General features: G+C 41.7%; 1 protein-coding gene across 31 annotated transcripts in view; it reads left to right on the top strand.

Moving 5' to 3' along the window:
- The window catches only part of NRXN3 (neurexin 3), a 1,657,938-nt gene that overhangs the window by 123,894 nt on the left and 1,517,500 nt on the right, over positions 1–16,544 (top strand). For all 31 annotated transcript variants that reach the window (XR_011648289.1, XR_011648295.1, XR_011648286.1 and 28 more), the window contains one exon: positions 1,102–1,131. Coding sequence is in view for 19 of the 31 variants with exons in the window: in XM_058292898.2 (XP_058148881.1) it covers positions 1,102–1,131 (30 nt within the window). In the remaining 12 variants the exon portion in view is untranslated. The remainder of the gene's footprint in view (positions 1–1,101; positions 1,132–16,544) is intronic.

Below are 16,544 nucleotides of genomic sequence, written 5' to 3'. Positions count from 1 at the left end.
GACCCATATTTTGCCTTTGATTACCTTCTTAAATCTCTAGTAATCTCCAAAAACATTTAGAGATTTCCATTCTTTAGAGATTTTTCTCCTTTATTAATCCCCTATATCCCTGCATTTTGCTCTGGGTAAATGTTCTCTGGAGTGATATGGATTTCATAAAATATTTCCAGTAATAGTAAAAGGAATATAAAAGCAAAAGCAAAAAACCCAAAACTGTTGCATTTGGTTACTGGTTAGAAAGCTTTCCTTTTAATAGATTTATCAGTGCTTGGTTACTCTTAAAGTAATGAACTTTTAATAGCCTTGTTTGGCTTCCATTAAGAACATAGCCAGAGGTTGTGTTGTTTATTGGACTCAAAGTGTAACTTCTTCCAGCTCAACCTGTTTAACCCACTTAGTGCTGGGCTAGATTTCTTGATCAAGCATAAGGGACTTTCTAGGGAAAGATGGAGGTAGAGAAGCAATGGAGGGAAGGGCTGTGGTTGACACTGGGCCCAAGGCAAGGAAGAGAGAGTTTTAGGTTATCTGAGCAACTCTTACAAGCAGGGACTTATTTGGTATGTTCAATTCAATTCAATTTTTATATAAAAGAATATTATGTCGAAAAACAGTCTAATGGTAATCTCTGGTTGGAAGGATTAGGATTGATTTTGAGTTTTCTTTCTTTATTCTTCTTCTAAATTTTCCAGAGTTTCTACAGTGATCATGTATTATTATTAAAAGTAATTTAAAAGAAAGAAACCTACTTTGCCTGGCTTCATGAGTCTCCCTCCTGATGGAAGGACCTACTCTTTAGTAGATCTCTCACAAACCCTACCTATTGCAAAGAACAATGGTGAAAGGAAAGTTCTCATTATTACCCAGAGTGGTTCAGCAGACACATGACTGTGGTTTAAACTGGAGAGCTGGCTTTCTGCTCTGTGGCAGGAAGGCTGGCATCTCGGTGACTGTGAAGTGTGTGTGTGACCCCTGCCATCCCACCGTCCACTCAAATCTGGGATCCAAGAACCGAGAGAAGATGGCATGGCCTTCGGGATTCTAACTTTGTCTTCTTTCTTTTTCTCTTACCCTCTCCCTCCTCCCCTCTTTTCCTTCCTCAAGGCCTCTCCCACCTCATGATGAGTGAACAAGGTAGGTGCTTTGTGCTCATGGTCCTGCCGCTGCCCGAATTGCTTGCCTCCGTGCCTCTGGCTGGTCACTCAGAGCCTCATCGTCGCTGGCCGACCTCTCGCTGCCTGTCCCCCCTGCCGTGGGCCAGGCTGGCAGCAGGGGTGCCCTGCTGTGGGGGTACTTTCCTGATGCCCCATGGTTCCCTGCCCCCGTGGTCCTCTTGGCTTCTCCATCCTTCACCATTTGTCACCAAGGGCGCTGGCCCTGCCTGGCTGCCTCTGAGAGGAAAGCATGAAACAAGGCATGACGGCGTCGATAATGGGGGTGAATGAAGCTAATTTCAGAGCAACCGAGCGTTTAACTTCCTCCTGCTCTGCCCTGGGCCCCTTCCCTGGGCCTTGGGTTGGAGACGCAGAGCCGGGCTTCTCCCTGAATTTCCCTCTGAGTAAAGGTTTGCGTTTTGCCTTCCCCTCCCATCCCACTGCCCATTGTAATGACTTTCTGCCCTGCATGGTCCAAGGAAGCCCTTGGGGTTTGATGTTTTCGGTTCTATATAAAAGCAAAGCCCATCGAAAGAACATGCTAATGTCCTCATGGTGGGATTCTAACTCATTATACACTCTGAAGAAAACTGCATATAAAGATCTGTAAATTCAGCATCTGCAATCTAAAATATTCAAATATGCAGGGAATGAACTGTGCAGGAAATTCAGCTCAGCTAAGCAGAGGGTGGGCTGTGAATGAAGCCTTTTTTTTTTCCTAAATAAAAATTTTCCACATTATCAGCCTAAATCAGGACTTGAGAACTGAGCCTACTTAAAATTGTCTTTTCCTTCACTGTTCAATTGCTACTATTGTTTCTTCTGAGCCTTGGGATGATTGCAAGATTTGTCTACCTGCCCTGCCCTGCCACTGAAAGACTGTACTTGAATTTTCCTTGTCTGTTTCTTTTCAAAATATACATGGGACTTAGTGCCTCCTTTGGAGGGCCAAAGAAAAGTGGGAGGAGGAGTCCTTCTATTTACTCCTGTTTTTCTTGAGGTATATCTTGCCTGCAGGTCCCAGCTGTCCTGATCTGAGCAGGGGTTGGACAGCACTGAAGGGCCACTCCTCGTCTCCTGCTCCTTTCCATTGGCTCCACCAGACAGTGTTCCTTGATCAGATCAAGGAAGCACTCAGGGCTGAAAGAAGTTTATAATGTCCATGTAGCTGTGGAGGTGGGCAATGAAGGGCATCCTGAAATAAGACAGGGCAAGGAGGAAGCACACAGTTCCAATAGAGGCCTGAACCAAGAGCCCCAATATGGACACTGGACATTTCAACGAAGAGATGATCTGCTGCAGAGCAGGTATCAGAGAAGAAAGCTGGTGAGAGGAGTCAGGTGAATGCTCCATTGTGGGTAGAAGGGTTCCCAGAAGAGGCCAAATGAAGCTTCTTGGCTCTTCTTGTAGGTCAGTGAGGAAAGCAGGTGCCAATAGCAGATAACTCAGAAGTGGATATGAGTAGGGGAAATGCTCGACGGTGACCTACTATATAAGTCGTTTGAGATAGTTGAGTGTATCCCTAGGAAATGGGGGGATCCGAACTCTGTGGATCTTGGGAATTTGATGACTCAACTTTGATGACAAGTTATTCTATAAAAAGTAGGCCTTCCGAGTCCAGCCAACAGGGCCTTCTTCTATGATCCCTAGCCTTATGCTGCCAGCTGCCCTTCAGGAGATCTCCTGCTTTTCCAGTGGCTTGAAGCACTGAGTGCGTCACACAGCTAATGTCATAGGATAGAGTCCAGGCACATGGGATAGGCTGGTGGGGGCTCCCCTGCTCTTAATTTGGCTTATTTTAGACTCACTAATGCATCACAGATATTTTGGAAAGCTGAGTCCCAACATTGGTATGAAACTCGTTTGGAGAACCTGTATTGTGTATCTTACTACCTTTCACCCACTTCTGGGCTTCTCTGAGGCACCCAGTAGAGCATTCAGACATACCCTTACCCACATGCTCTGTTATCTTCTTCAAAGGACTTTTAGGCAACGAAACATGAAAAACGTAGATGCCATAAATTTCTCTTTAGAGAGATTTGCAGGAAAGGATGCAGAGTTCTTCTGGGTGATCATGAAGTACCATTAAGGTTTTAAGTAGCAACTTGCAGGTTCGTTTGTTTTTAAGATGGTCTTTGACCACATTCCTTCTCCTTTCATTCTTTTCCATCTCCCACCCCTTTGTCCGATTACCTAAAAAGAACCACAATGCTCTTCTTTCCACCTCTTTCCCTCCCCTTACTCCTCCTCCTTCAATGTGAAAGAAAGGGGTTTCTGCCTGGTGCCCACTGAATCCCAGAATGTGTCTCTGATGCCCATATGTATGTGTGGAAATATTTATGTAAGTCGTGACTGCACCCTCTAGGCATAGATGCTCTGTGTGCATGGTCCTCATGACTCATATTGGTGTTGGGACAGCCGGGAGGACTTAGCTTCTCCGAGACTTCCCCTTACTTCCCCAAGCATTTTTACATCCGTTAAGTGCGTGCAATTTCACATACATGTGGCTCTGCGGTGCTTCTGCATGCAGTGTTTGTCATCGGTAAGGATGGGAATGAGAAGAGCTTCATGAGAAAAGCTTAAACGTGAAGCTGACGCCAGCAGCCTTGCCGGTCACACTGTTTACTGCTTGTTGTTTAAGCTTCCCTCCATGCATTGGTTTTGCGCTGCCTTCTCAGGATGCCGCAGTGCTACGGCCCTTATTGTTGTGGGTTTTTCTGTGTGTGTTACATTTCTTTGTGTGTCTGCAGTGTGCTGATGTTTTACTCTCCCTGCTTTCTCCCTCTCTTTCTCACCGCCTCCATGGTGGACACCATGCTTCCTCTACTTAAATGGACCTTCCACTTCATTTCTGTAGGTAGAAGTAAAGGTAGAGACCACTTTATTTTTATCATTATAACTATCTGCCTTCTGAAATATTCATAGATCCAGGGGGAATTGTCAATTCTGATGAATACAGTCCAGATTATAACTTAATGCTTTTAACAAGATCTAAAAAAAATAAATAGCCAATGTTGTCAATGCCCTTCAGTGTACTTCCTGCTCGATGGTTGGGGTGGTTCTGAGTTGGCCCACCTCCCTCTAAATCTAGAATGAGCCTTATCCATTATGTCGACTGTTTCTAAGAGGAAGGGGGGGACTCAGAGGGGTCATGCAGCATGGGGAACATATGTTTTACTCAAATGCAGGGTATTCTAAGATCCCCTTCCAATAAATGTGTGAGGAACCAGGGGAGATGTGAAATAATGTACACATGATTGTTTCTATCACTGGGGAATACCTGAATTCGGGGACACGTCGGTGGGTGAAGGATGATAGATGAGAATGGGCAGAGGGTTGGAAAATTGTCTGAGTTTTATTTAATGTGAATTTGAGAGATATTTGTTTATTGCTCTTTCTTAATCTGTGTTGTATTATTTTCTTATACTTATGGGAGTGGGGATTTTCTGCTTGGGGGTGATGGGCTAAGAAGGTTGTAACTGGGCATGTGGCAGAATACAGGAATGAAAAGGCATTACACTGTGAGGACAAAGAGGTAACGTGGGATTTTAACTTACCGAGGAGGCTCTGCCACGCATGCAGAGAAGGGAGAGGTGCTGAGCAGGAGGCCAGGCTCTGATGCTCCGACATGCCTTTCAGCACTTTATACCTTTGGTGGCAGGGCCCACTCATCCCTTCCTAATCAAAGTTGTCGGAGAACTGAACCCAGAGAACCTGGCTCACCAGCGCACACTGGACTAGCTACTCAGGTGGGAAGAGAGAAAGAGGGTAATTGATCAATTATTAATATGCATCTGCATCCAGTTTGCCCCTCCCTTGTTGAAGATGTGGGCAAAAAACAGAACCAGGAAGAGCGATTTCTGGTGTGAAGATGTTGAAGAGAAAAGGGGCTGACAAGTTATTGAAAATGCTTATTTGGTGCCCAGTCAGTGAGCTGGTCATCTCTCGTTTGCGTTTGATGCTTTTCTTAAGTTATGTTATGGTTGGAAAGCGCTAAGTCCCTTTCACATTGCAGTTTGGTTGACGCCTTTCATGCTAATCACAGGTGGGTTCATTCTCAGAAATCTGTCAGGTGTAACCCTTACCCCATTGCTGGCTTGGTATGGTTTGAAAGGAGATGGGGAAGGAGGAAGGAGATGAGGAATAATGATTAAAAGGGTCCAGGTACCTTCCACCTCCACCTCTCCTGACTCTACTCAACCAAAGACTGCCAGCTTGTCCGTGTGGGCAAAGCCTCCACCCACTATTAGCCCAGGGCTCGACCTTTCTGAAGCACAGGGCACTGTTGCCTGTCCTTCCCACAGGTTTCTGCATTATCCTTGGTTTATGTGCAAGCGTAATAAGATTCAGACAGTTAAATAATTCATGTCAGATGGCCGCTAAGTGGGAGACAGACCCAGAGTCTGAACCCTAACCACTACTCTATACTGCCTCTCTTGGACCCAAGGATCGCTTCCATGTAAATGTTTTGCAACTATTTTCTGACACTGACCTGTCTCAAAGTACAGCCCGCCCACCTCACAATATCTGTGACACATGTCCATACAATGTCCCACCAGTACTGTCATCATCTCCATACATCTGAAGTCAACCTCTGTACCAATCTCCCACAAACCAGCTGCCCGTTATGGTTTCCCTAGTTTTGTTAATGGCACCGCTATCCTCCTCATTGCCCAGGCTTGAAACTCAGGAATTACTTTCTATCCTTTTCCATACTCAGGGGCTAAGTTGAGAGGTCTGGCTGAGATTTCTCCTCCAGAGTGTGTCTTGTGTTTGTCTCAACTGTTTTCAACAGCCTCGTTCATTTCCTGGTTAGCGCCTATTAGAATACTGTACTAGTCTAATTAGTCTCCCTGCCTTCCTTCTCTTCTACTCTGCCCAGTAACCTAGAACTGTTGAAACCCTGCTGTCCTCTAAATACAACACATCCATATAATGTCCTACCAGTAATGTCACCTTTGTATGTCTGAAGTCAAAATAAGGGATCTCACGTTTAAAGCCCTCTTCAATAAAGCCCTGTTTATCTTTTTCCCTGTTAATCTTAGAGGCCAAGCTAATGCTCCAGCCAAACAGGATACCGAAGAACCAGATGAGGCCTTTTGTCCTCTCCTGGCTTGGCTTATTCTGGTTCTCTGCCCTACAACAGACCCTTCCCTTTTATTCTGCCCACTGAAATAATACATGGATTTCACAACCCATTTCACTTCTTTTTTGATGCCATAGTCTTAAATCAGACCTGCCTTCTGCCTCCATGTAGCGCTCTAAAATTTTATATTAAAGTCTTCTGGGAATTGGGCCAGTCCCCTCTAATGGACTGAAGTATGTTGAAGACAAGCATGTTCATTTGTTAGTGTCCACACGTGCCTAGCAGAGTGTGGTATGTCTGGTAGGGACTCAACATCCCTAATCCTTCTTATCTTGCTGTCAGTCATCTTCCTAAAAGTGAAAACAAAGCAAAATTAAAATGAGATATGATCATGTCCCCATCTGTTCAAAAGCTTTTGGTAGATTCTCATTGTAAAATTGTCTGTGTATCTTCCAGCTTTATTTTCCACTGTACAATAACCTACTCCATCATGCCCGCCTGCCCGCCTGTCTCCTAAATTCAACAACTCACTTTTACCTGAAACTTTATTGCATTTTCCTGCTTCCGGGACTTTGCTAGAGTTCTGCTCTCTCTAGCATGTCCTTGAACACCCTTCTCCCTCTTGTCTTCCTTTAAGGTCCAAGACTCCTGGGTACCCCCCACCCCGACCCCAGACTTGTGTTTCTTTCATAAAGTACCCATGCCAGACTGCCTTGAATCAGATTTCCTTGTGTGCTCGTCACCCCACCCCCACCCCTAAAGGGCAAAGGCTGGGTCTTGGCCATCTCTGGTCACCCCACTCCACTTAGCTCAGAACTTTGTCTGGAGGTGTACTTAATGCATGCTCACAGAATTAAGTCATTGTCTTGTTTAATAGAACTAAATTGGTTTTAGATATATGGAGGGGATGAGATTAGGGTGGGCAGGATAGGATGTTTTAGCAATGATGTAGTTAATGGAGTTATTTACCAACCTGTGGCCGTTATCTCTACTTTCATTACCCCAACCAACTGGGCAAAGGGCTTCCATAGGGTTGTGGGGTGAGAGGAGATGTTCTGGTGGCAGTTCCTTCTTCACCCAGGCCTTCTCTTGGACCTGGGTGTGCAAGTGGCAGAAGGAAATAGTTACAAATTACACCAGAATAAAATTGGCAAACGTCTTTGGACGTTTTATCTTTGGATAAAAATCTTAGGACCTTATTAAAGAAAAGAATGGGAGTTATAAGGGAATTCCCTACACTTTTGGAGTAATTTTTCTAAAATCTAAAACTCCTTTAAAAATAAAGTTTATTATTATTAAAAAAAAAAGAATGAATTTGCCTCAGATTTTGTCCTATCTTTAAAGCTGAGTGATGGAGCAATAAATGCACAGGGGGAAGAAATGTGACATTTAACCTACAAAACTGAGCAGGATGTTTAGGCTAGAACTATTAAAACCATATTTAGGAGGCCATAGAGCTGCACTGGGCCAAAAGACTTACCTAAAAGTGGCTGACCTAGAGTAGCATTGTGCCTGGGGGTTTCCTCCTGACAGCCTTCATGTTACTCAAATGTGGCCACTCTCACAGCCAAACTCAGCATGTAGATGTGATGCATTCCCCCCAGCGTGGGACACGACACCCGGGGATGAGCCTCCCTGGCACCGAGGGATCACTACCACATACCAGCTGAAGAAGCAACTAGAAAATGACCTTGAATTAAAGATTCAATGCGGAACAGCAGAATATACCTATCTACATATAATAACATGACTTCGGGAAGCGGTTTGACCTAATGTAAGGGGGAAATGGAAAGGAGAAATGAGATTATAAGGCTGTGAGTCTCTAAAAAAGAGTCTGGAGGTTGTCAGAAGGAATACCCCTATGTACAACTGAACAGAGTCTAAGAGACAGATAAGGTAGATACAACCCCAGGTATTGGTTCTTTTGAGGGATAAAGAGACCCACGGGTTCTATGGTCATGGCAGAAGGGGTTCACTGCCATGACAGATGGCCCTTCTTTGGAGCTGGTGTTTCTGCGTGATGGAAATGGACTCAGAGGGGATCTCTTTTCACAAGACTTGCATGCTACTTTATTGGAATTGTAGTTGGTGCTGGGTTTAAGATATATGTAGGGGATTTGAATCTCTGGACTGATAATATGACACCCAGGCCCAGAGCCTCAACAGACTTCAGCTCCTACACTTTGACTTATTGGACTTACTCCACTCAGCTAACATGGAGTTGAAGAAGGTCAACCATCACAACATGGAGCCTAGAGTGTCTACAACTAGAAGCGGGAAGAGTGCATCCAGTACCCATGTGGAATCTAAGCCCTCACTTGACATAGATGTGCAATGGACACAACCAATCCAATGTCCACAGAGAAAATGTGGAATGGGTGTGGGAACGGTAGCCATGGGGGCTGCTGGGTGTGGGGAACGGGAGGAAGAGATGAGATGTGGAGGCGTTTTCAGGACGTGGAGTTGTCCTGGATAGTGCTTCATGGACAATTACGGGACACTGTAGATCCCCCCAGGGCCCACTGGATGGAACGTGAGAGAGTCTGGGCTATGATGTGGACCATTGACTATGGGGTGCAGTGATGCTCAGAGATGAACTTACCAGGTGCAATGGATGTATCACGATGATGGGAGAGAGTGTTGCTGTGGGGGGAGTGGGGGGCGGGGGCGGTGGGGTTGAATGGGACCTCATATATATTTTTTTAATGTAATTAAAAAATAATAATAATAATAAATAAATATTAAAAAAAAAAAAAGTGGCTGACAAGAGTCCTTCAGCAACCAGCTAGGCCAGCTTTTAAACTTAATTTTGACAGTCTTTGTTTAAGTTATTTAGAATATGTTTTTTCCCCTTCTCCTTTCTTTTCCTATATTTTATTAACATTTGGGGATTGCCCATTCTGGGTTTAGATTACCAAATACTTTTGCTTGAAACCAGACTTGGAGCAACAGTTGCAAACTCAAATGCCTACAGGGGCCCAATAGGTGTAATAAAGGAGTATATCTAGGGGTAAGAAAAACCATAATGTAAGGAAACGATAGGGAGTGGTGGGGACTGTGACAAACCGGAAAGCACAAATCCTGTCAAAGGCAACAGCTTCTACTGTGCTCCAGCTGATTGCTGCCATGCTGAGATGGCATGTTACCAGATCCTCAGGAAAAGCCAGAAGTGGATTTTATAAAAACGTCAGCTCACAACATCTCTCTCCTTCTTTGTATGTATGAATGAATATGTATACACAAACGCATACCAAATGATTTGGCCTGTGAGTCACAAGCCTTTGGCTTGAGAAGAATAGAAGACTAAAATGTTCCTCCAAGATTTCCTGCTGGATGTCACTTGTGGGAAGCAGCCACACACCGTGTTCTTGTTAAATTTTCTCTTTTCCATTAGCAGCAGTCAGGCCACTAGGAATCCGTTGTACATTTGCCATTACTGCCAGGGAGTCTCATCCATGTTGGGTGAAGTTAGTTTTGTAGAGTGATTTGGGCATGTGTGGGAAGGAGATGGGGAATGCTGAGAAAGCCCAGAAAGAGCGGTAATTGACATGGACAATAATAGCCTAGAACTGGCATTTTTTAGATAGCAAGTGTGCCTAGGGGTGGAGTGGGGTTGGGGGGTGGGGGGTGGAGGGAGCATTTAATTCCTTTGCTCCACAGAATTCCTTATTTACTGGACTAGTTAATGCTGACCCCAAAATCAACTTCAATGCTTCAAAATTTACAGGCCCCTCCCGTTTAAAGCATTGGCAAAACTGAAAAGAGATAATCAAGCGACATGAACTTGATTTCGTAGATTGTATTGTGCTGATAGTAATATTGAGAAAGCTTGATTTGAGGAGTTGAGCCTCCTCTTGTCCCTGCTAGACTCGAGAGCCCTGCAAATAAGTTACTGCCTTGATAGCCAACTGTTTATGCAAATTAGTAAATGCAATGCCAGCTACTAATTATGAAAATAAACTCATCTGTGCTCTATAAATATCTAATTATAATAAAATAGGAGCAATATTACATTTCCATCTCCTGCTTCATCTGTTTCTCATCCACCACTGATTTGTTCTCCTGACGTAGGAAATCACTTTGTTTTTTAAAGAAGCTGTTTTCCTCTTTTTTTTTTTTTCCCCAATGTTTTGAAAGTCTGTGGGGGGAAAATAGATTTGTTTTAAACATAAAAATAAATTGCTTGATTTTAGCAGCTCTGTGTTTTTGCCAGTGATGTCTTTAAAGTGGTGCTTTAAAAATATGATCAGTATATATTTTTCTTTTCTTTAGAAATTTTCATTGGGCACTAAAGACGTTTTTTGTAAAGTTGTTTCTTGGAGCATTAAAAAAATGTATAAATGTGCACAGTGGATTTATTAGTGAAATGTATAATGCATAATGGGATTTTTCAGTTAAGTTCCAATGAACAATACATAAAAGCAAATATCAGATTTCTAAGCAACTTGTCTTTTTCCTCCTCCTCAATGATCAATTTGGATTTGTTTATGTACAGATTTTATGTCTGTGTATATGTACATACCTTAAAATACTTTCTCCTCTATGCTGAATAGACCTTTGCTTATCAAGCTGAGTTAGTTAATCAAAGGTGAGATTTAATTTTCAGTCATAAATCTACATGTATGCATAAGTAAACTTGACTGTGATAGCACGTACAGGCAAAGGATGGTTTGAATTTGTTAAATTCTAGTATCTTTATGGCACATCTCATTTATAAAGAATCCAAAAGTGTCCTGATGGAAAAATATTTAATAAGAGAACAAGCAAACTGCATTTCCTTATGTGCATGGGCTTGTCTACCTGAGTCTGTTTCTCAGGTGGCACAGCAGTGTTTATACCTCTGCTATAGGTCTGAGTTGCCCAAATATGTATTAATAGGTTTAGATTGGTTTAGTATGTTCTCACATGTAGCTTCTCATTTTAGGGGTACTGAAAATGATTTCCACAGTGATGTGTCTGTTTCTGTATTTATCAGGTTCTCTGCTTTAACATTCTAAAAACAACGTTTATTCAGCATTCAACAGAAGTTGATGGACTGCCTGAGATGGACCGGTGCTGATCTAGCAAATGGGACCCTGCTTTCTAAGCTCTTGTGGCCAGGCAATGGGAGTTCTAAAATGGCTTTCAAATCCTAAAGTTAGAAAAAATTAAATAAATTCTGTGTTAAACTTATTTTTCTATATATGCTGGCTAAAAGGTCGTATTCTAATTTTATTTATTTTTTTTATCTTAAGGGAAAGCAGTTAGACAAATCACCCACCCTTTAAATTCTCAGAATCAGAAAAGGGAATATGTTTTGCGTGTGAACACATAAGGAATTTTTCATTTGTATGTTTCTTTTCATTGGAGGATGTCACGCACAGCACAAAGTATATTAAATGCCCACCCTTAAGCATACAGCTTAAAGCAGGGGTTCATACGAAGGGGTCCAAGAGCTTGAATTGAAATAAAAAAAAAACCATGTTATTCTTGTGGGGACGTGCTGGTGTGGGTGTGATATATTTATTAGACAATACACAGTAGAGTGCGGACTTAGTAGGGGGCCTGGGGTTTCCACTAGACTGGCAAAGGGGTCTGTGTAACATAAAAGGTAAGAACCACTGGCTTAAAGATTTTTTTTTTAACCTGTTTACTCCCATTGCTAACTCCATCCAGACCAAGGTATAGAACATTTCCATCACCCCATAAGGTTCCGTTGTACCACTTTCCGCCACTTATTTCAATAAACAAAGTTTATTTTCCCCATTCCCTTTAAAATGGCATGTATCCATGTGATAATCAGCAGGCAGGCTCAAGATGGCTTTAATGTTCATTAAGAAGGATTAACCTTGCAAAAGACTGAGGCATTGTGGTTCTCGCTGTGTGTAAACAGAGAAAGAAATGTTGTCCTCTGGTGAGGTACAGCTTTGCCCTCTTTTTGTGAAGCTTAGGTTTCCCTCTGCACAAAGAGAATATCTAATTGGTATCATTGTGTTTTTTTCCTACCTTTTTTCCTAAGGCATTTAGTGCTGAGTAGTACAGCAGAGGTGGAAAAGACTACATGCTTTGTAAAAAGCCAGACTAATAACAGTTTTTGATGGACGTCTGATTTTTAGAAGTGCCGCATCTTTCATTAAAATTTACATGTAAAGTAAGGGCAGCAGCGGTGATGGGAAAGCTAATGCAACTTGCACATCTTGACATAATAACAATCACAAGTAACTGGAGATCCCAGATGGCAGCTTGGCCTTTGTCATCCTTTTAATAAGCTACTAACTGCTAATTATTTCACTCTTTGGGGCAAGTTAATTTACTATTGACTCTTAAAAGACGCTGCTCTTTTTTCCTCCCTACCCCACTGAAAACAGAGCCCTTTCACTGGAAGCTTTGGAAAGTGCCTTCGTGCAGGTTAGCAGCTTTCTAACTGATTGTAACAATAATGACAAGTACTGGGGTGGAAAATGTTGCTTAACAAACAATATTTTCTTGGTTTTTTAAAATATAGAAATTTTTAAAAAATCATTTGGCTAAGGATCCATTGTATGTGTGTGTGTGTGTGTGTAATAGCAGTAGATCAAGCAGCCAATACAGGGAGAAGATCTGAAAATTGAGGCCTCTTTAGGAGAGAAAGAACAGCTGCCTTTTAAATGGTCGCTAATTCTGACAATTAATGTGGCTTTGTGAGTGTGCGATTTTCTGTGATAGCAGTTAGGGGGGATGATGGTGTGTAATAGCTAATTTCCTAAGCTTTATGGTAATGCAGCGTAGTGAAGACCCTGTAGAACTAAAAGAAAGCCAGGTCTGCGTGCTATGGAGCCCTTCTGAACAAAAAGCCTTTTTGCTTATATGCCAATTTAGGAAGATTTTTAAAAAAAATTTTAGCACAGACACAGATTATTAAATGAGTGATATGTAAGTAGGCTTGGATACATCAGGAGTGAGTGTTTGGAAAAGAACCTTGTTTGCAATGAGCTGTCTGACAATCAAAATATTTACTTAAAGATAAGCTAATGACTGTGTCTTGCAAATGCCTGCAGATCCATTATTGAAAAGAGAGTCACTACTTTGGCTTGATAATATCCAAAAATAAATCTCAAACCTCAAATATTATTGTGTGTGTGTGTGTGCGCGCGCGCATGCATTACACTTCTCCCAAAACAAAATAAAAGGTATATCAAGGAACAAACAAACCTAGGAAAATCTTGCAACCTGTTTTCTTGGACTCTTGAAACGGAATTAGTCTTTTCTGGGATGATTTTTTCCCTGTTATTGTTAAGAATTGCTAAGTAGCTTACAATGTGTATTGAAAAACACTTCTATTATTAGTGATGCTCTGATCATGAACTTTAGAATTTGAGTTCTGAATCCAATATATCTATAGTGACTTGTGTATTACGCAGTTGATGTGAGGACTGTGGAATTCAGCCAAATACTAAACATTTGCTTATTGTCTAAGGCTCAAGGAACAGTAGTTTTAAATGTTTAATTTCTTGAAAACTAATGCATCATCTGGTTTTAAAATAGCCCAAGGGAAAGTAAGTGTATGTGAATTTGGTGAAATCATCTCTCAGAACCTGATATAAAATACTGGGAAAAATTCATTTGCAAAATACAGGCTTAAACAAAATTAAACAGGTATCCTGATGGCAGGGCTTCTCAGAACCTTTATTATGACAATGCCAACTATGAATCTCCAGGAAAGGAAATGCGATTTTCAGCGTAACCCAAACTTATTTTATGTGAAACACGTTTTTGTAATTTACATTTTTGATGAGAATAGCTAGATGAAAAACTAGTGTTCAGTTGAAAAACTTTGGATAAGATAATTGTAAAGTCCCTTCTAAGTCTAAATATTATAAGCCTTAATGTCTGTAGAATTTGAAAGAGGCTTTTAAGTTGACTTCACTCAAGAATCCGTTTAACTACATTTTCCATTTTGATTGGGAATAGTTTTTTGGATGGGTTAGTTTCAATAGGGAAATTACTGCTTCCTGGTAAAATGCACAACACAGATGTTAAAACAACTGCAGCTTTAAAGACACTAGTCTTGTTAAAACACTTTCAGTTTGTATTATCCAAGTCCTTAAACGGAGATCCATATTGAGTGTGTAAACAATGCTTTTGATAATGGCCTGCTTAATTCAAGGAAGAGCTGACCTGAGCATCAGATGGGGAAGTTACTAGGGACTTTCTTCAGCACTATTTGCTTGGAAATTTGGAACAGATGAACAGCCACTGTGGCTGCTTCTCCACTATTTAAGGTCATTCAGACTACGTCTTTGAGAGTTTGGCTATGAATGGCTTTTTTTTCTGGACTGTGAAAATGTAGGTGAAAGAATTGCTTCCTGGGGAGGAGAATTATTTGTACTCTGTTTAGAAATCATTGGCTCAGCTAAGGATTTTGTGGGCTCTCTCAGTGCAAGGCTGAGGGCTTTGCCTTATTGATGTGCTGTCTGGTATAGAGTGGCTGCCATTGATCCATCCGTAGTAGGCCATTTGCCTGGTTGTGGTCATGTAGTTTGCTGAGCCATGCATATTCTTTCTTGTTTCCCCAAGTGACCAGTGATGGACCTTTGCAAAAGCCTTGGCCAAACCTGTTATCGGTGAGATTCCTAGTTTTAAACTAATTGATCCATGTGGCAATTTAACCTGAAACACCAACTATCCAGCTGTGAATAATTCTCATCCAGGGTCTGTACTGTGGAGTAAAAAGAGCAATGAAATAAGTTTCAGGAGACCAGAGTCCCAGTTCTGGGTCCCAGGGAAGAAAACATGGTAGATTAGAATGTTGTCTTTAGCGTTTGAGACTTACAAGCTATAAAACTTTGTTAAGCTTTGTTAGCCTGTTGGGTTCAGTGGGAACGATAGCACTGCTCATCTCACAGACCTGCTGTGAGGATCCAAGAGACAGTGTGAGAAAAGGGCTTATGGTAGAGCTTAGCATATATTGCTCAATAGACATTAGTTATCATCATCATCAATGCGTCTTGTCAACATCAGCATCACTTATTCTAGGAACTTTGAACAAGTTATTTTTTCTTTCTGCTGTTCCACGTCTTCACCTGTAAAATGCCAACCTTACCTGATAAGAGTTATTGTGGGAAATCGTTGAGACGATGTGGGTGAAACTGCTGTGCAAATTAAAATAACACTATACAAAGTTAGGTAATTGGTATCCCTGAGATGTGTACATGTCACAAAATCAGGGCAGTGTCGTGATTGCTCACCACAGAAATTCCAGTGTCTAGAACAGTGCCTGCCTCATAGTAGAAATGGCTGAGCAGAATACTTGTTGAATGAGCACTAGGATTCACTGAATTAATAATATAGCAGAGTTTATTAACATGGACAGCCCCAAACCTCCCTGTGATCCCATTATACTGCAGTAGGTGGTCTCTGGGCAGCTCCATTACAAGAGGGAGCTATGGCTCGCTTCCTCTAGAGCCCCTCACATGAAAATGAGCAATTCTGACAACAAAACCTGTTTGTTTGTTAAGTCTCTGATGGATGTGTTTACTCTTTTTGTGTGCATAAAGAGCTATGGAATTTCTTTATACTACTTGATGAAACTTATGGGCCAAGAAAAAAATACATGGCTAAGGGCTATTCTTTTTTAAAGTACTAATTTGCTTTCCCAAATCTTGGAAGCATATAATCTCAGATCTCAGAGGGAACTTAGAAATCCTTTAGTCCATTCCACTCTAATTTTGACAAAGCATAGGCTGAGAGGGCGTAAGTTACATGTTTGTAGCTGCACTGATAATTCATAGCAAGTCAGGACTTGGACCCAGACCTCTGACCCCCAATGCCATTTTCTTTCCCTTCTACCACTTGCCCCTAAGTCTTGGTCATCTGCAGCTGGAGTCGCACTTGGCATAGAGCATCACAGGTTGCTGAGCTCATTATTGATAATGCTGTATAAGAAAGATTCTGAAAATACCAGAATGTGAGCATTCTAAACAAGCTTGTCTTTTAGATTACTTGACTGCCCCAAGAACTGATCCAACTCCAGCGTTTTAACACATCAACGAGATGTTCTGAGTTACAGGATTTTATACTTTGAACAATTTACGTGTTAAAGCTTTGTCTTGGCTGAAGCAATGTGGCAACACCAGTTGACTTTAAAGAGGCTTTTATAGCTCTTTTTAAAATCGTTTTGCTGTCCCCTGTTGACGTTTTATAATGCAGTAGATGCATGTTTATTTGCGTGTATAAAGAAGTGGAAGTCACTTGGGACTGATTTTTAAACTGTTGCTTGATGGTTTTCCCACAACCTTTCTTCCTTTAAGAATAGTTGTTTGGAGGTGTTTATGATTTTTTTTTAAACT

The sequence above is a fragment of the Dasypus novemcinctus genome, chromosome 3 (assembly GCF_030445035.2).
Source record: "Dasypus novemcinctus isolate mDasNov1 chromosome 3, mDasNov1.1.hap2, whole genome shotgun sequence".
NCBI classification, from domain to species: Eukaryota; Metazoa; Chordata; class Mammalia; order Cingulata; family Dasypodidae; genus Dasypus; species Dasypus novemcinctus.
Note: the sequence above shows the minus strand (reverse complement) of the source record. Positions and strands in the feature narration are given on the sequence as shown.